Source organism: Grampus griseus (genome assembly GCF_964374135.1).
Source record: "Grampus griseus genome assembly, chromosome: 15".
NCBI lineage: Eukaryota > Metazoa > Chordata > Mammalia > Artiodactyla > Delphinidae > Grampus > Grampus griseus.
The window spans coordinates 571,942-591,100 of NC_139009.1; the positions used below are offsets into that span (position 1 = coordinate 571,942).

Here is a 19,159-nt window from a genome sequence, read left to right on the forward strand (position 1 = left end):
TATTATTCAGCCATCAGAAAGAGGAAATCTTGATATTTTGCAACCACATGGATGGACTTTGAGGGCATTCCGTTAAGTCAGAGTAAGACACATGCTGTATGATCTCACTTAAATATGGAATCTAAGAAAGCCCAACGCAGAGAAGCAGAGTAGATGGGTGGGTACCAGGGGTTGGGGAGCTGGGGGCTGCAAAGACGTTGATCAGAGGGTACAAACTGTTCAGGTATAAGATGAATACATTCTGGGGGTCTAATGTATGGCATGGTGATTATAGTTATCAAGACTGTATTTCCCACTTCTGAAAAGAAATGGTAATTATGTGACCTGGTGAAGGTCAGCTAACCGAGGGTGGTAATCACACGGCGGTATAAGTGTATCAAGTCAACACTTTGTACACCTTAAATTTACACACTGTTATCCATCCATTATTTCCCGATGAAGCTCGAAAAAACCAGGTTGCCGTCAGAAAGAGCAGCGTCTCTCGTGTCTGTTCCACCGCCACTTGTCCGCCATGCGTCAGGCGTTCCACTCGCAGAGACGGGGTCACGCCGGTCCCGACACCTCGGCTTTCGCGCTTTCCCGCCTCAGAGGACAGCGAACGGGCTTCCGCAGATGAAAGGCCGCGCGCGTCTGCGCCCCTGAGAGTTTGCGCGACCGGGAGACGCGGGATTTGGAAAGGGAGGAAAACCCACGCCCTTTGTAAAGGTTGGTAGCTTGGGGGGTGGGGGTGTTTTCCTGAGATTTATGCCAAACTTTCGTTTACGCTTGAACGAGGATGACTTGGGTCTACGCAGCCCGATACTGTCCTGAGAGAGCAAGGGAATCGCCGACCGGCTGCTGCCCCACTGCCGGGAGGTGCGCGCAGCCCCGCGCCCCAGGGCGTCCCCGGGTCCGCAGGGAGGACACGGGCGCCGCCGAGCCGCCAGCCCGGGGCGCGGGTGGGGCTCGCGGGCGCGAGAGGCGTCCTTTCCTTTTCTGGACAGTCCCCAGGGTCCAGCACCAGCTCCACGTGAAGGGGAGACCCCGGCGGAGGGGTCCCCAGGGACCCGGCAGGCAGCTGCCCTGCGACCATCCGAGGGCGGGGAAGGCCCGGAGGCACCCGACTGCGGACGGGGGGACGCCCCAGGTCAGATCCACCGGGGAGCAGGGGCGGGGAGGGGCCGCCAAGCGGGAGGAGCGCTCGACCCCGGCCCGGTGGAGCGGCAGCCCCCAGAGGCTGTCACCTCTCCTGCTCTCCCCCGGAGCGCCGCAACCCGGGACACGTCCCCGGCCCCCGGCAGCCGCGCTCCTCTCTTCTCCCGGCGGGTCGCGTGGGCGGTGCTCAGGGCGGTGGGCGGTGGTCACGGGCGGTGGGCGGCGCTCACGGGCGGTGGGCGGTGGTCACGGGCGGTGGGCGGTGCTCAGGGCGGTGGGCGGTGCTCAGGGCGGTGGGCGGCGCTCACGGGCGGTGGGCGGTGGTCACGGGCGGTGGGCGGTGCTCAGGGCGGAGGGCGGTGCTCAGGGCGGTGGGCGGTGCTCAGGGCGGTGGGCGGCACTCACGGGCGGTGGGCGGCGCTCAGCTCCTCCCGCCGCTGCCCGCGGAGCCAGAGCCGAGCCCGAGCGGCGCCGGAGCGCAGAGGGGCGCGGACGTGGCGCCCGCGGGGCCCTAGAAGGCTCGCGCGGGGCCTCGGCGCTGAGCTCGCGCGGCCCGGAGCGCTGGTCCCGCCGAGTGGGCGGCGATGAGCGCCGAGGGACCCTTCCCCCCGGCTGCCCCCCGCGGGCGCTCCGGCCGCCTGCTAGTGCCCGCGAGGGTGAGTGCCGGCCCTCCCGGCCGTCTTTTCTGCGCGCGCCCCTCCTCTCCCTGCGCCCCTTTCTCCTCTGCACCCCTTTCTCCCTCCAGGCCCTCCCCTTCCCAGCGCCCCTGTCTCTCCTCCGCGCGCCCTCCTCATCCTCCGCCCCCTCCTCACCCGGCGCCCCCTTCCCTCTTGCGTCTCCATCCCCATCTCCCGGGGCGGCTCGTGCGGGCGGGCGGGCGCAGACCCCCTGACCCTCCGTCCTCCCGGCCCAGCCTCCCAGACGGAAACTTGTAGGGTCTGCCTTTCCCTGTCGTGAAGGTGCAGCGGCTCCGTGGCCCGTGGGAACCAGGTTCTCCAGTGTTGGGGGTTCGGGGTTCGCCCCTCATGTCTCCCTGCGAGCGGCTCCTGGCCTCAGGGGCCGCGGCGGGCGGCCTCCTGAGCTCAGCTCCGTCTTGGGGGGCCTCTGCCCGGTGCTGGGGTTCCCCCCCGGCCGAGCGCCCCGCTACTTAGGGGACAGCTCAGCTCTGGACGCCCACTTCGTGATACCGATTCGTGCGTGCGTGTCTGTGTGACATCGCTTCTTATCCCTGCCCCAGACGACTCCCCTCCACCCTCTTACTTTTAAATAACTTAACTGTTGGGGGAAAACAGAAATGTGGCTCAGTCAAAAACGAAAAGTTCTTGGAAGCCTTCGCGTCGCCACCCCCAGCATAACCGAGTGTTCTGGAAACAGTTTAGGAACCGCAGCCTAGGCTCCCCGACTGATTGACTAATCTGGCTGGAACCGCCTCCCTTCGGGTTTGTCCTCACAGACTCCCTAAGCCCGGGAGCGACAGTGAAAACCGGAGTGTGTCTAGCAATCCTTTTCAGGATAACCGAGAAATGTTTCGGAGACTGTGGGTTGAAGGCTTTTATAAATTCTTGTGTGTCAGGATGCTTCTAAACCAGGGCAGTAGTACTAATGACTGTATGATTTTCTTAAAAAAAAAAAAAGCTTATGTAGAGACAGTTGCATCTTCCTTCAAGTTGTACAATTTTGGGGTGTTTCCACAAAATCTTGAAATTAAATTTCATGTAAAGTTCTGTGCTGATTGTGCAAAGTACTTTGCCACAGAGTAGTTTTCCAGCTACTGCAGGTGGAAATTAAACCGGGAAGATGTGCTTGGAGTAATTGGAAGTAAACTGCTTAAGAAAGAGAGGCTGGGAGTTCTGTCACTGCCTGGAGTGTTGCAGCCATGCCCTCTCTGGTTAGGAGCTGCCCGTCTGCTTGAGGTGTTCTTGCAGCCGTCCTGTTTATAACCACTGTAATTATAGTGGAAGAACCAAGTGGATTGATCATACTGCATAACTGACCCAGTGGACGAGTTATTGGCAATAATTTAAGTTTTTAAAAAATATATCAACTGCAGGCTCTCAAATAAGTACTCTCCAGGGTGCTAAATGTTGACTACATTAAGACACTAAATTGAGGGCTCAGAGAGGGGCTCCATGCCCCTTTTGCTGAGGCTGTAATTAGTGCTTATTTGTAATAAGAACCTTGATTATAAGATGCATCCTATGTGCCTCATACTGGGTTTGAAACGACTTTCTTGTGTGTCATCATTTTTCTAATTAGAAGCACTAAGTTCTTAACTGAAGTGATTGAATAACTATGTAAACTCAATGTTATGGATAGTTACTGATAAGAAAAGCAGCAAATCTGCATGGTTGTCTAGATTCCAAGGATTCAAGTGAAAAATTTATGGCCATCAGAGGTCCACAGTGCAAAGATGTTTAGGGCCATTTTCCAGCCAAGGTTCCAGCCATGATTGTGTTCCAGCCAGGAAGTTCTGTCAGCACCAAAGGACAAGTGTCGGAATAGTAACATGGATCCCGTAGTAGCAGGAATGGTCCCTCCGGTGTCCTAAGTAATCAGGTGTGCTCAGATGCTGCGTGCTACAGCCTACAGCAGGGCTCAGATTCTTGCCCCCTGTTAACTGTTCTGTCTACACATGTGTCTTTTAAAACAGGAAGGTTCATAGCTCACAGTCATGGCTGGAACCATGTTCTTTATGACTGCTGGTTTGAATCATGAGAATTTGGCCACATTTGAATGTCTCTTGCTCAGGATTGGAACTTCCTTTTCTCTTTCGTTTTAGGTGGCTGTTCCCTGTTACTTGTATTCCCTAAGTTGAGCCAGTTCATATACCTGTGTCCCTGAGTCTCCTGTGTCCCTGTGGTTAAACCCCTGGTGGAGAACCGCCAGTGCAGTGTGTAAAGGTGTCCTGCTTTCCTGTTCAACCACTGCTGTTGGTTTGTGCTGAATGCAATTTTCTGTTTTTAATTAACATCACTGCTTCAGTCCAGGGGCTGGAAGCCTGGGAGAGCCAGTCATATGTGAGTTCTCACGGTGAGCTTGGCGACTGGAAGGTGAGAGCATGTCAGGTCATTTAAAGTGTGCATCTGTTAGTGTCACCACTTCGTCATCTAGTTAGAGATGTGAGTTATCGCAGGAGCTAAAGGAAACAGGTAACCTCTGGGGAAGGATGTCCGTTTGTTCTGTGCTTTTGTCACGTATCTCTCATCCTTGCTGACTCATCTTTGACTTCAAGTGTAGAATTTCTGATGATGTCTATGATGTCATAAGCAAGATTCTCATATTTTAAGATGGGGAATTGCCTGATTTTACCAGGAGATAGGTTTCCTATCTTGGATCGGTTTCCAAGATCCAAGTTTAATTTAGTTCCATGTCCCTAGATGTCCCAGGAGACACACTTAAGAAGGGTGACAAGAGGGCAGCCCTGATGTGAGTTCCATCAAGGGAGTGAGTGGCAGACGGAGACGTTGAGCTGCTTTATCATTGGGTGGAGGGAGGGGAGCTCGTGTCAGTGAGTTTACAGCCGGGTTCCCTCTTTGTCAAACGGGTACCCCAGCTGCAGAATTATGAGAGCAGCTCGCCTGCCACCACAGGAAGCAGGTGGCGTCAGGCACGTGAGGTCTATCTCTGTACCCCAGGCCCCCGCGCTGCCCTTCTCCGAGCAGACACTCGCTCTGAGGCACGTGGACACGGGTGATGGGTGGCCGCTGCATGCGGGACGGGGACGGGGAACCCTGTGTCCCCTGCCTCCCCCTCACCCGAAGAGCCTGTGGTCTGGGTTCTGAGTCACTTCAGACCTGATTCCAACATCCTCAGAAACCCACTAATTAGAATCGACCTGTATTTTTTGCAGTGTACCAAGGCAGGTTAAAGAAATGCTTTTAGGGGAAAAGTGCATGCGAATTTCATGGAAAAAAGTATTTGTGTTTAGACTGGCGTGTGCTTTTCCTTAGTATCAGCTGGTTGCTGCATGTTGTCATTCAGATTGTACTTTGGAGAGCTTTGGGCTTGTTTTCCGCGAACACTGGATGTCAGTTTCCCCCAGGCCACTGAGGTCCCCGCTCATTCTGTGCTGAGCAGCAGAGTCTCCGGCCCTGGACGCCCACCCTCCGGGCCTCCCCGCAGCCCTCACCTCCTTCCTCTCTTGTGTTTCATCTTCAAGGATGTTAAAAAAGTGTGGCGAATATTATGCTGTGGTGATTTCTCAATTAAAATTGTTGGTGAGACAGTTTCTGGTTTCTACGGAGGCTGTAGTTTTACATCCATAAATATTGTTAACTAGCTATGTTTTAATTAAGAAAAGAAGTAGGACTTTTGAAAAGTGAATGTGCCTCTTAGCTTGCTTAGCGGACCGCTCAGCAGGCCCTGTTGGAAACAGTTAGAAAAGGCCAGTTACGTGTGGGCACCGCGCTGACCTGCCGTGGAGCCCTGGCGCCGGCGATGACCTGCTTCTCCTGCGAGAGTTTCCAGAGCGGCTGTGTCTCTGCGCTTTACACTCAGCACTGTCTGCAGGTTACTTATAGTCACACTTATTATTCTGAGTGAATAAACCCGACTCTGAACTGTTCACATTTGGCATCAATTCTAGTTTTTTTTTTTTTTTTTTTGCGGTACGCGGGCCTCTCACTGCTGTGGCCTCTCTCGCTGCGGAGCACAGGCTCCGGACGCGCAGGCTCAGCGGCCATGGCTCACGGGCCCAGCCGCTCCGCGGCATGTGGGATCCTCCCGGACCGGGGCACGAACCTGTGTCCCCTGCGTCGGCAGGCGGACTCTCAACCACTGCGCCACCAGGGAAGCCCCAATTCTAGTTTTGATAGGCACCAAAATTCATTTGAAATCTGGATGAATCTCATTGTCTTATGGCGCTGAATTGTACTATTATAAATACGATCATATAAATGGTAAGGTTCAGTATTGTCAATCTCATGGTGTTATTAGCATTCATAGTACTTTATTTCTCGTGCTGATTTTAGTTGAAGGCTGACTCCCCTCCCCTTTGCAGTGAGTGGTAATTGCATTTAAGCGTTGACTAAAAGAGAGGTAACTGTAATTATTTATATTTTAATCGAAGTAGTTTGAATGACAAATCATTGTAAGAATCCAGTTCCATTTCTAGAATGACTGAATGCTCTCAGCAGCTGTATGTTTTATTGTCTATTTTATGAATTAGCATCAGTAGGAATATAACCACATGAATGCACCCAGATTCTACATTAGGACATTTTTGTTCATTGAGCTAGTGTTTAGGAGAATAATCTGTATTTATAAAGTGTGACATACCTGCCAGTTATTCCTATCAGGAATTACAACACTTTCTATTGACAATAAATGTTGCATTTGACAATGTTCGCACACGTTTTGCATGACACAACTTTCAGAAACTAAGTGTGGTGGCCGTCGGGTCTTTAAAGGGAGACCAGCTTCCCTTGCTAAGTCAGAGTACAAGAGGTGGAAGGGGAGCTGATCCCACCTCCCTGACTCTTTCCCTCCGAGTGTGTTGCCCCTGGAGCTGTCCCTTTGTGGTCCCTGCCCCCAGCTGACCATCTTCACCTCTGTCCCTGCGACACTCAGGCCACCATGTCCCCAGGCCCCAGGCCTGCTGCCCCCTTCTGGCTTCACCTCTAAGTGGTTTGAGCTGCTGACGGCTCACCTGGCGCACCTCCCTCCCCGACCCTCTGCTTTTCCTCCTTCCGTCTCCGGCTCTTTGGGGACCTAGTCCTCTGCTCTGCCTTTCAGAGTGGGGTGTACAGACCTTCTTCTGTAGGTTCTTTTCTTGCTTTATGTTTCCAGGTGGCCTCACCCCCCTCTGGTTAACCCACTGATGCCCAACGCGGTGCCTCGGTGAGCCCTGCTTGGCTGTTCAGTTAACACTTCCAAGATCCTCCGCCTAATCTTAACCCTGAAACCCCGTTCTCTCTCTGTGTTTATGTGTCAGACGACGGCAGCACTGCCCACCCAGCTCAGGTCTTTGTCCGATGTGCTCGTGTCCTTGAGGCCACCTCAGAGCCTCTCCCTGGACATTGACCCCATCCCTGGCCTCTGTCCCAGCCTCCATCAGCCCTGCTTATTCCCAGTCACAGTCGCGCCCCTTCTCTCCTGCTTTCAGAACCTACCTTTGTCTGGGTATCTGGTGCCCGTATGTTTTATGGGCCTCATCCCACCCTCAGGTGTAAATATGGACCAGTCTAAGTCAACGATTGCCTTTGGAAAGGGCATGATTGCCCCTTTGCCAGTGAGGCTGCTTGTGAGTGAGGAGGGAAGTTCCCCTTTCTTTCAGAAAGAGACACAAGACTGCGTGAATAAATTACATGCCTGGTACGTAACAGCTGATACGCACTGTTGAATCATAAGTATTTATCTGAATTAATGGTATGTCATGCTGTAAGAGGGAGGAAGTTCTGTTTCTGGCTCTTGTACTGAGAATTTATATTTATGATTAGCTATTTTGTAAATTTATTTATTTATTTATTTATTTTTGGCTGCGTTGGGTCTTTGTTGCTGCGCACGGGCTTTCTCTAGTTGCGGCGAACGGGGGCTGCTTTTCATTGCGGTGCGTGGGCTTCTCATTGCGGTGGCTTCTCTTGTTGCAGAGCGCGGGCTTCTCATTGCGGTGGCTTCTCTTGTTGCAGAGCACGGGCTCTAGGCGTGCGGGCTTCAGTAGTTGTGGCTCGAGGGCTCTAGAGCGCAGGCTCAGTAGTTGTGGTGCACGGGCTTAGTTGCTCCGCAGCATGTGGGGTCTTCCTGGACCAGGACTCGAACCCGTGTCCCCTGCATTGGCAGGTGGATTCTTAACCACTGCACCATCAGGGAAGCCCTGATTAGCTATTTCGGGTTTGAATAAAATTGTGCCTTTATATTTTTATAATAGCTGCTTTTTTTTTTTTTTTTTTTTGGTATGCGGGCCTCTCACTGTTGTGGCCTCTCCCATTGCGGAGCACAGGCTCCGGACACGCAGGCTCAGCGGCCATGGCTCACGGGCCCAGCCGCTCTGCGGCATGTGGGATCTTCCCGGACCAGGGCATGAACCCGTGTCCCCTGCATCGGCAGGCGGACTCTCAACCACTGCGACACCAGGGGAGCCCTATAATAGCTGCATTTTGATATCAATTTTACAAATCAGCATAACTGTTAATGGTAAAATATACTGTATTCTCTTCTCGTCTCTATCCTGCTGAATATTATCCTTAATGATTTCTCTTCAGATAATTATACTTTACCAAATGGCTTCAGTAGTTGACTCTTCACATTACAATTATCTTAAGCTTTTGTTATGTGCCGAGGAGTATAAAATTACTCATCATCTGTAAACCTGGGGACGTTCGGACCCCATGAGGCGGCAGCGGTGCTTTGGGGAAGGTGTGTGGTCTCGGCGCAGGCAGTGCCAGTCCTGTCATCTTGGTGATACATCCAGGCTGTCATGGCTTGTGTGACAAGGTAGACAAGTAGCAGCTTCTGCATTTGTGGCATTAGAAACGCCAGAGGCTTCACTGCCTTCCTGCCGGGGAGGGCAGCCAGGAGAAGTGGTACCAGGCTGGCCTTTTCCACAGGCTTGAGGCTTTTCCTGAAGGGGTCAGGACTTTATGAAGGTAAAATTAAATGTCATTTGGAACAGTGCTTTGTGGTTACAGATGTGTACATACCTGCACCTGCGTGCACACCATTTATGCGTGTACATCATGAACAGAGCAAAGTCTGAGCACCTGTTAGGAGCTGTGTAGGGAGCTGAGAGGACAAAGCAGGGCAGAGGGGTCCAGACACAAGGTGCGTGCCAGTGAGCACCCCTCAGCTCCCCCCCGCCCCCATGACCACTAGAGGAGGTACATTCTGGAAGCGCAGGCTTTGGGGCGGGGCAGGGGAGCACGAGTGGTGGGCGACAGGTGCTTCCTCCCTGCCCCGAGTGGTGACTGCTGCTTGTTGCTGGGGGTACGACTGTGGCTGTGTGCACAGGAAAAGCGTGACACACGGAAAACGTGATCGCAGATATTCATGGCCATTGTGAGGGAGAGAGACACGACCTTCAGAGAATATCGTGTGTGTTAATCATAAGTGCTCAGCTTGGCGTCTCGAGAGGCTGCCCTGGATCATCAGTTGCCCGGTTGTGCCCTGGCTCTGTGACCCCAGAGTCTGGGGCCTGGATGCTCTCAGGTGACTGTGCGACGGTGGGCAGGTACCAACTTCTCTGTGACTCACCCGTAAGGTCAGGAGAAAACTAGGGAGGATACTCATATCTCTAGAATAATGACTATCAATTAATTATTTTTTGGGGGGGGTTAATAACAAAAGATCCAGGTGGGATATAACTGATTACAAACAGGAGCCAGTGTGTGCGTGTGTGCGTGTGTGTGTGTGCGTGTGTGTGTGTGTTACAGCACACTTGGAAAAATCATTTGCTCTTATTAGTCATCTATTTTATACATATCAGTGTATATAAGCCAATCTCAATCTCCCAGTTCATCCGACCACCACCACCCGCCCCCGCTTTCCCCCCTTGGTGTTCGTATGTTTGTCCTCTACATTTGTGTCTCTATTTCTGCCTTGCAAACCGGTTCATCTGTACCATGTTTCTAGATTCCACAAATATGCGTTAATATACGATATTTGTTTTTCTCTTTCTGACTTACTTCACTCAGTATGACAGTCTCTAGGTCCATCCACACCTCTACAAATAACTCAATTTCGTTTCTTTTTATGGCTGAGTAATATTCCATTGCATATATGTACCACATCTTCTTTATCCATTTGTCTGTCAGTGGACACTTAGGTTGCTTCCATGACCTGGCTATTACAAATAGTGCTGCAATGAACATTGGAGTGCATGTGTCTTTTTGAATTATGGTTTTCTCTGGGTATATGCCCAATAATGGGATTGCTGGGTCATATGGTAATTCTATTTTTAGTTATTTAAGGAACCTCCATACTGTTCTCCATAGTGGCTGTACCAATTCACATTCCCACCAACACTGCAAGAGGGTTCCCTTTTCTCCACATCCTCTCCAGCATTTACTGTTTGTAGATTTTTTGATGATGGTCATTCTGAACAGTGTGAGGTGATACCTCATTGTAGTTTTGATTTGTATTTTTTTAATAATTAATGATGTTGAGCAGCTTTTCATGTGCCTCTTGGCCATCTGTATGTCTCCTTTGGAGAGATGTCTATTTAGGTCTTCTGCCCATTTTTTGATTGGGTTGTTTGTTTATTTTAATATTGAGCTGCATGAGCTGTTTATATATTTTAGAGATTAATCCTTTGTCCATTGATTCACTTGCAAATATTTTCTCCCATTCTGAGGGTTGTCTTTTCATCTTGTTTATAGTTTCCTTTGCTGTGCAAAAGCTTTTAAGTTTCATTAGGTCCCATTTGTTTATTTTTGTTTCTATTTCATTTCTCTAGGAGGTGGGTCAAAAAAGATCTTGCTGTGATTTATGTCAAAGAGTGTTCTTCCTATGTTTTCCTCTAAGAGTTTTATAGTGTCCAGCCTTACATTTAGGTCTTTAATCCATTTTGAGTTTATTTTTGTGTATGGTGCTAGGGAGTGTTCTAATTTCATTCTTTTACATGTAGCTGTCCAGTTTTCCCAGCACCACTTATTGAAGAGACTGTCTTTTTTCCATTGTATATCCTTGCCTCCCTTGTCATAGATTAGTTGACCATAGGTGTGTGGGTTTATCTCTGGGCTTTCTATCCTGTTCCACTGATCTGTATTTCTTTTTTGGGCCAGTACCATACTGTGTTGATTACTGTAGCTTTGTAGTATAGTCCGAAGTCAGGGAGTCTGATTCCTCCAGCTCCGTTTTTTTCCCTCAAGATAACTTTGGCTATCCGGGGTCTTTTGTGTCTCCATACAAATTTTAAGGTTTTTGTTCTAGTTTTGTAAAAAATGCCATTGGTAATTTGATAGGGATTGCATTGAATCTGTAGATTGCTTTGGGTAGTATAGTCATTTTCACAGTATTGATTCTTCCAGTCCAAGAACATGGTATGTCTCTCCATCTGTTTGTGTCATCCTTGATTTCTTTCATCAGTGTCTTAAAGTTTTCTGAGTAGAGGTCTTTTATCTCCTTAAGTAGGTTTATTCTTAGGTATTTTATTCTTTTTGTTGCAATGGTGAATGGGATCATTTCCTTAATTTCTCTTTCTGATCTTTCATTGTTACTGCATAGGAATGCAAGAGATTTCTGTGCATTAATTTTGTATCCTGCCACTTTACGAAATTCATTGATTAGCTCTAGTAGTTTTCTGGTGGCATCTTTAGGATTCTCTATGTATAGTATCATGTCATCTGCAAACAGTGAGTTTTACTTCTTCTTTTCCAGTTTGTATTTCTTTTATTTCTTTTTCTTCTTCCAAAGAAGAAGCACTACATGACAACACTATTTACATAGTTTCTTCCAAAACTATGTTGCATAGGAGTTGCAAGAGTGGACATCCTTGTCTTGTTCCTGATCTTAGAGGAAATGGTTTCAGTTTTTCACCATTGAGAATGATGTTTGCTGTGGGTTTGTCATGTATGGCCTTTATTATGTTGAGGTAGGTTACCTCTATGCCCACTTTCTGGAGGGTTTTTATCATAAATGGGTTTTGAATTCTGTCAAAAGTTTTTTATGCATCTATTGAGATGATCATATGATTTTTATTCTTCAATTTGTTAATATGGTTTATCACACTGAATGATATGCATATATTGAAGAATCCTTGCATCCCTGGGATAAATCCCACTTGATCATGGTGTATTATCCTTTTAATGTGTTGTTGGATTCTGTTTGCTAGTATTTTGTTGAGGATTTTTGCATCTATATTCATCAGTGATATTGGTCTGTAATTTTCTTTTTTTGTAGTATCTCTGTCTGGTTTTAGTATTAGGGTGATGGTGGTCTCATAGAATGAGTTTGGGAGTGTTCCTTCCTCTGCTATTTTTTGGAAGAGTTTGAGAAGGATGGGTGTTAGCTGTTCTCTAAATGTTTGATAGAATTCACCTGTGAAGACATCTGGTCCTGGACTTTTTTTTTTTTTTCCTGTATGCGGGCCTCTCACTGTTGTGGCCTCTCCTGTTGTGGAGCGCAGGCTCCGGATGCACAGGCTCAGTGGCCATGGCTCTCGGGCCCAGCCGCTCTGTGGCATGTGGGATCTTCCCAGACCGGGGCACAAACCTGTGTCCCCTGCATCAGCAGGCAGACTCTCAACCACTGCACCACCAGGGAAGCCCTGGACTTTTGTTTTTAATCACAGTTTCAGTTTCACTACTTGTGATTGGTCTGTTCATATTGGTTCATTCATATTGTGATTGGTTCAGTCTTGGAAAGTTACACCTTTCTAAGAATTTGTCCATTTCTTCCAGGTTGTCCATTTTACTGGCATAGAGTTGCTTGTAGTAATCTCTTATGATCCTTTGTATTTCTGCAGTGTCTGTTGTAGCTTCTCCTTTTTCATTTCTATTTGTATTGATTTGAGTCCTCTCCATCTTTTTCTTGGTAAGTCTGGCTAAAGGTTTATCAATTTTGTTTATCTTGTCAAAGAACCAGCTTTTAGTTTCACTGATATTTGTTCTTGTTTTCTTTGTTTCTATTTCATTTATTTCTGCTCTGATCTTTATGTTTTCTTTTCTTCTACTAACTTTGGGTTTTGTTTTTTCTTCTTTCTCTAGTTCCTTTAGGTGTAAGGTTAGATTGTTTATTTGAGATTTTTCTTGTTTCTTGAGGTAGGATTGTATTGCTATAAACTTTCCTCTTAGAACTGCTTTTGCTGCATCCCATAGGTTTTGGATAGTCATGTTTTCATTGTCACTTGTCTCTAGGTATTTTTTGATTTCCTCTTTGATTTCTTTAGTGATCTCTTGGTTATTTAATAATGTATTTGTTTAGCCTCCTGTGTTTGTGTTTTTTATGTTTTTTTCCCTGTAATTGATTTCTAATCTCATAGTGTTGTGTTTGGAAAAGACACTTGATATGATTTCAGTTTTCTTAAATTTACCAAGGCTAGATTTGTGACCCAAGATATGATCTATCCTGGAGAATGTTCCATGTGCACTTGAGAAGAAAGTGTAATCGGCTCTTTTCAGATGAAATGTCCTATAAATATCAATTAAATCTATCTGGTCTATTGTGTCATTTAAAGCTTGTGTTTCCTTATTAATTTTCTGGTTGGATGATCTGTCCATTGGTGTAACTGAGGTGTTAAAGTCTCCCACTATTATTGTGTTACTGTCGATTTCCTCTTTTATAGCTGTTAGCATTTACCTTATGTATTGAGGTGCTCCTATGTTGTGTGCATATATGTTTATAATTCTTATATCCTCTTCTTGGATTGATCCCTTGATCATTACGTAGTGTCCTTCTTTGTCTCTTGTCACATTATTTATTTTAAAGTCTATTTTATCTGATATGAGTATTGCTACTCTAGCTTTCTTTTGATTTCCATTTTCATAGAATATCTTTTTCCATCCCCTCACTTTCAGTCAGTATGTGTCCCTAGGTCTGAAGTGGGTCTCTTGTAGACAGCATATACATGGGTCTTGTTTTTGTATCCATTTAGCGAGACTGTGTCTTTTGGTTGGAGCATTTAATCCATTCACATTTAAGGTAGTTTTCGATATGTTTGTTCCTATTACCATTTTCTTAATTGTTTTGGGTTTGTTTTTGTAGGTCCTTTTCTTCTCTTGTGTTTCCTACTTAGGAAAGTTCCTTTAGCATTTGTTATAGAGCTGGTTTGGTGGTGCTGAATTCTCTTAGCTTTTGCTTGTCTGTAAAGCTTTTGGTTTCTCCATCAAATCTGAATGAGATCCTTGCTAGGTAGAGTAATCCTAGTTACAAGTTATTCCCCTTCATCACTTTAAATATATCATCCCACTCCTTCTGGCTTGTAGAGTTTCTGCTGAGAAATCAGCTGTTAATGTTATGGGACTTCCCTTGTATGTTATTTGTCGTTTTTCCCTTGTTGCTTTTAATAATTTTTCTTTGTCTTTAATTTTTGTCAATTTGATAATTATGTGTCTTGGTGTGTTTCTCCTTGGGTTTATCCTGCCTGGGACTCTCTGCTTCCTGGACTTGGGTGGCTATTTCCTTTCCCATGTTAGGGAGGTTTTTGACTATAATCTCTTCAAATATTATCTTGGGTCCTTTCTCTCTTCTCCTTCTGGGACCCCTATAATGAGAACGTTGTTGCGTTTAATGTTGTCCCAGAGGTCTCTTAGGCTGTCTTCATTTCTTTTCTTTCTCTTTCCTTTATTCTGTTCCGTGCAGTGAATTCCACCATTCTGTCTTCCAGGTCACTTATCCATTCTTCTGCCTCAGTTATTCTGCTATTGATTCCTTCTAGTGTGTTTTTCATTTCAGTTATTGTATTGTTCATCTCTGTTTGTTTGTTCTTTAATTCTTCTAGGTGTTTGTTCTTTAATTCTTCTAGGTCTTTGTTAAACATTTCTTGCATCTTCTCCATCTTTGCCTCCATTCTTTTTCCGAGGTTCTGGATCATCTTCACTATCATTATTCTGAATTCTTCTTTATGGAAAGTTTCCTATCTCCACTTCATTTAGTTGTTTTTCTGGGGTTTTATCTTGTTCCTTCATCTGGTACATAGCTCTCTGCCTTTTCATCTTTTCTGTCTCTCTGTGAATGTGCTTTTTGTTCCACAGGCTGCAGGATTGTAGTTCTTCTTGCTTCTGCTGTCTACCCTCTTGTGGATGAGGCTATCTAAGAGGTTTGTGCAAGCTTCCTGATGGGAGGGACTGGTGGAGGGTAGAGCTGGCTGTTGCTCTGGTGGGCAGAGCTCAGTAAAACTTCAATCTGCTTGTCTGCTGATGGTTGGGGCTGGGTTTCCTCCCTGTTGGTTGTTTGGCCTGAGGCGACCCAGCACTGGAGCCTACCCGGCTCTTTGGTGGGGCTAATGGCGGACTCTGGGAGAGCTCACACCAAGGAGTACTTCCCAGAACTTCTGCTGCCAGTGTCCTTGTCCTCACGGTGAGTCGTAGCCACCCCCCACCTCTGCAGGAGACCCTCCAACACTAGCAGATGTGTCTGGTTCAGTCTCCTATGGGGTCACTGCTCCTTCCCCTGGGTCCCGATGCACACACTACTTTGTGTGTGCCTGCCAAGAGTGGAGTCTCTGTTTCCCCCAGTCCTGTTGAAGTCCTGCAGTCAAATCCCGCTAGCCTTCAAAGTCGGATTCTCTGGCAATTCCTCCTCCTGTTGCCAGACCCCCAGGTTGGGAAGCCTGACGTGGGGCTCAGATCCTTCACTCCAGTGGGTGGACCTCTGTTGTATAAGTGTTCTTCAGTTTGTGAGTCACCTACCTAGGGGTCATGGGACTTGATTTTATCGTGATTGCGCCCCTCCTACCATCTCCTTGCAGCTTCTCCTTTGTCCTTGGACGTGGGGTATCTTTTTTGGTGAGTTCCACTGTCTTCTTGTCAATGATTGTTCAGCAGTTAGTCGCTGTTCTGGCACTCTCCTCAATTAATTCTTGAAGACTAAAGTTTTTAAATATTTTTCCTTTTCCCTCAGAACTGTATTTCTAAGTATCTTTGTTTCAGCGTATTGAAAAATTCAAATTCAAACAAACATTTTCAAATTTCAGTTTAAAATTATAAGATCAGTTTAATAAATTTGGAATGGAATTTTTTGGAGAGTTTCCTTTATTATTATATGTTAAATATGTATTTGTAAATAAAGTATTTTTGTTGTTTAACTTTTACTCTCCATCTCATTGCAGTGATAACTGGTGAATACATAATGCAAGATTTGGATGTAAAATGTGGCATATTTTTAAATTCTGCAAAGTAGTGACATTTTAGTGAAGCTGGGCTGACTGAAGCTTTGTGAATTTCCTGTAATCGCTTTAGAGAAAAACTCTAAAGCCACTTATCTGAGTTGGTGTTTAGGATTTGAAATACAGTGGGAACCAGGATTTATAGCTAAAATTTCTCGTGATTGAAATCGTGGCATTTTAAAAAGAAATTGGTCCATTTAAAATCCGGAGAGATGTAAAAAAATAATTTGAGCTTACAAAATGTTTTAACTTTAAGATGCAATATAAGTAAAATGTATGTATTTTATATTTTGATGTTAATATAGTTAATAAGGTCAAACGTTCTAAATTGACATTCAGGATTCTGGAATAATATTCACCTAAAACCATTGTATTTCTCTAAGATTTAAGAAATTAAAATCGAAGTCTGAAATTGCTAATAACAAAAGATAATAAAAGATGAGTAATGACATGGGCACTCACATACTCCTTCTCTGTATATAAAATGGATTTGTTCTAACTGCCAGAATGAAATGGGAAGAAGTACCTAATGATATAAAGGGGAAGTGCAATGCTTAGATGAGAGTTAATCACATTTACACATTAATTTCTGAATTGGCTAATGTAATTTAACTGTTACTTTGTTATGAGCATATATAACGTGGTATGTTATATTAAGTAGCAGATTACTTAATAGAATGAAGAGGGAAAAGCTGGTAGCTAAGAAAGAGTGGAAGGAAAATTGCAAAGCTTTCCTGTCAGGACAAGATACAAAACCCTGGCTGCGTCTAAGAGTGACGTGCCTTGTACGTTCTCTTCCTGATGTAGGTGGGGAGCAGCCCAGATCTTTGAAATTCTAAGTGCTTTGTGCATTAAAATTATTTCTTTCCTACGCTTTATCAAATTCCATTGTGACCTATAGGTTCTTTTCACTTTTATCAGGTGGAATCAAAAAGCTTTTAGATTTGTAATTTCCATTTTCACAGGTGGGAAGGCGGAGGGGCAGGTTTGGGAGGAGTCTGCACAGCGGGTTCTGGAATAAGAAGCCCAGTCCTGAGGAAAATGAGAAACAGTGGCTCAGCCGGGAGAGCCCCCACGGGGCGGACGCGCGGTGGTGTCACCACGTTGGCTGTGAAAGCCTCAGGCTGTGCTTGGGTTGGCGGGAGGAGGGGAGGACTGAGGTGACGGGGGATGAAGCTGGACATCCGCAGCAGGGTCGCGAGGCCCCGCGTGGCAGCACGTGGGCGAGGCTGCGTTGAGCCCCCTCTCCGGTCCTTCCTGGGGGATTCTGGCTCTTTCTGTTACCTCCTTTGGTTTAAATACATTTGTTTCACATTTTGGCATTTGTGTGAATGGTAGCATAATATTCCTGCCTCAGTGTGGAAAGTGTGTAAAACATTGAACAGCCTAAGAAAGCGTGTGACCTGGACATATGTGTATGGCTAGCATTTCATACTCCTGGCCTTTTTTCACTATGTATCCTATTAGCTAAAACCATCCTTTAGATGCACTTTTTGTCCTGCATTTAAATTTTTCTCACTATAAAAATGATAATTTTCACACTTTTTAGACACGTTCATCAATATCGTTGAATCTCTGCTCAATATTCTATTGTATCAGCAGAGAGGCTTTGCAGCTATTCTCATAAGAAGGGATTTAATGATGAATGTCTGCTTTTGTGTGTGGAAATCAGCACCAGCCCATCCAGATCCTTCTTGCTGGCTCACTTATCTCTGGCTAAGCTGACTGTGTTCCTTAGGAATCTGTGTTAGCACTTAAGTTTACTCACAGTTTATAATCCCATGAGGAGAAAATTCCGGATTTCTAAATCCCACAAGGCTCGCCAGTTCTCAAGCTGTTGGTTTTCATTTGTCAGAAATGCATCAATAAATTATGTTTTCAGGGTGGATTTGTGTGGTTCATTTTCTGATTCTGATATCTCACCACTGACTGTGGAGGGAAGAAGACAGTGGGATGGTGCTTTCCAAGGTGCTGATGGAAGAAGAAACGTTGTTAGTCCTGCCTTTTATACCCAGTGCAACTGCTCATCAGAGCTGAAGGTGCGATAGAAGCAGGTCCTTGTGGACGAGAGGGGAGAGAATAGGTTCCTGGAAGGAGACCCTCAAGGCCACGGGAGACGGAAACCCATCGGCTCCAACCCACTCATGCCCTGCTGTTGACATGATGTGTGCTCTCTTGTTTTCTAACTTCAAAAGTCAGACTTAGGCCTGCTTTTTCTACAAGCTCCTCCCTCATCTTGCGGTTTTCTCTGTGCTGTTCCTCTGTGATCGCAGGCATTCCTTCTGGGATCCCTGTTCGTCCTGAAGGACATCCCTAGAGGTTTCAGTGGTGAGGGTCTATTTAGGACTAAAGTCGCTCATTTTACCACACTCGCTTCCTGAAAACGTTCCAGAATTCTGGTTTATTTTTCACTGGTATTCCGAAGGTATCATTTCCTCTGACTCACTGGTGCTGTCCAGCACTCGGCCATCAGTGGACTTGTCGCTCTGGTCAGGTGACTGTTTACACTCTGTGTCTCAAAGCCCTTTTTTCCTTCGTAGTCTTAGTGTCATGGTGTGTCTGCATTAGTTATGAGCAGTCCTCAAGCTGCATTAGTTATGAGTAATCCTCAAGCCTTTTCTCTGAGAATTCTGCCCCTCCCCACAGTGCCTGTTCTCTTTGTGGGGAATTCCACCTGAATGTGCTGGGACCTGAAGCATCCTCACTGTCTGTGGCCTCTCTGCTTGTCCATGGAGGTGGGCACTCAGGTCTTCCCTCAATAGCACCTGGCTTGCTGCCTCCCCACCAGCAGGAGTCCTGGGGCGGGATCCCCTCCCAGGCACCTTTCTCAGGTGCCCTGTTGTCTGGGGTGTTCAGAGAGCTGCGCTGGGGTCCCAGGCTCGTGCTACCCACCCTCCTTCCTTCACCCCTCGCCTCACAGCCCTCAGACCCCTACCTCACACCAAGCCTTCTCTGCCTGCTCTCGCTCCTCCCACCCCTCACAGGTGTGCCTGGACCCCTGGGTGGGTGTCTGCTTCTAGAAGGGACTGAACCAGCACACTGTCTTTTTTTCCCACTTCTCTGTCTCTCTGTGCTGCGTTCCATGTAATGTCTTTACTTTTACTTTCCTGGTTGTCAAAACTGGTTGGTTTTGATAATTTTTTATTCAGTCGTTTCACTTACAGTAACTTCTTTTATATGTTTAAATCTATAAATGTACTCATTTTATATTCTGCACTTAATAATTTTAACCTCTGTAACCTTTGATTGCCTGATTCTGCAGTTTGT

At 46.6% G+C, this 19,159-nt stretch overlaps 1 protein-coding gene across 1 annotated transcript in view; it reads left to right on the forward strand.

Moving 5' to 3' along the window:
- Positions 1–1,718: 1,718 nt before the first annotated feature.
- SNTG2 (syntrophin gamma 2) overlaps positions 1,719–19,159 on the forward strand; it is a gene marked incomplete at its 5' end in the record, with an annotated part of 196,553 nt that continues 179,112 nt past the window's right edge. Inside the window, one exon of the mRNA XM_082671777.1 lies at positions 1,719–1,790. Coding sequence (XP_082527903.1) covers positions 1,719–1,790 — 72 coding nt within the window. The remainder of the gene's footprint in view (positions 1,791–19,159) is intronic.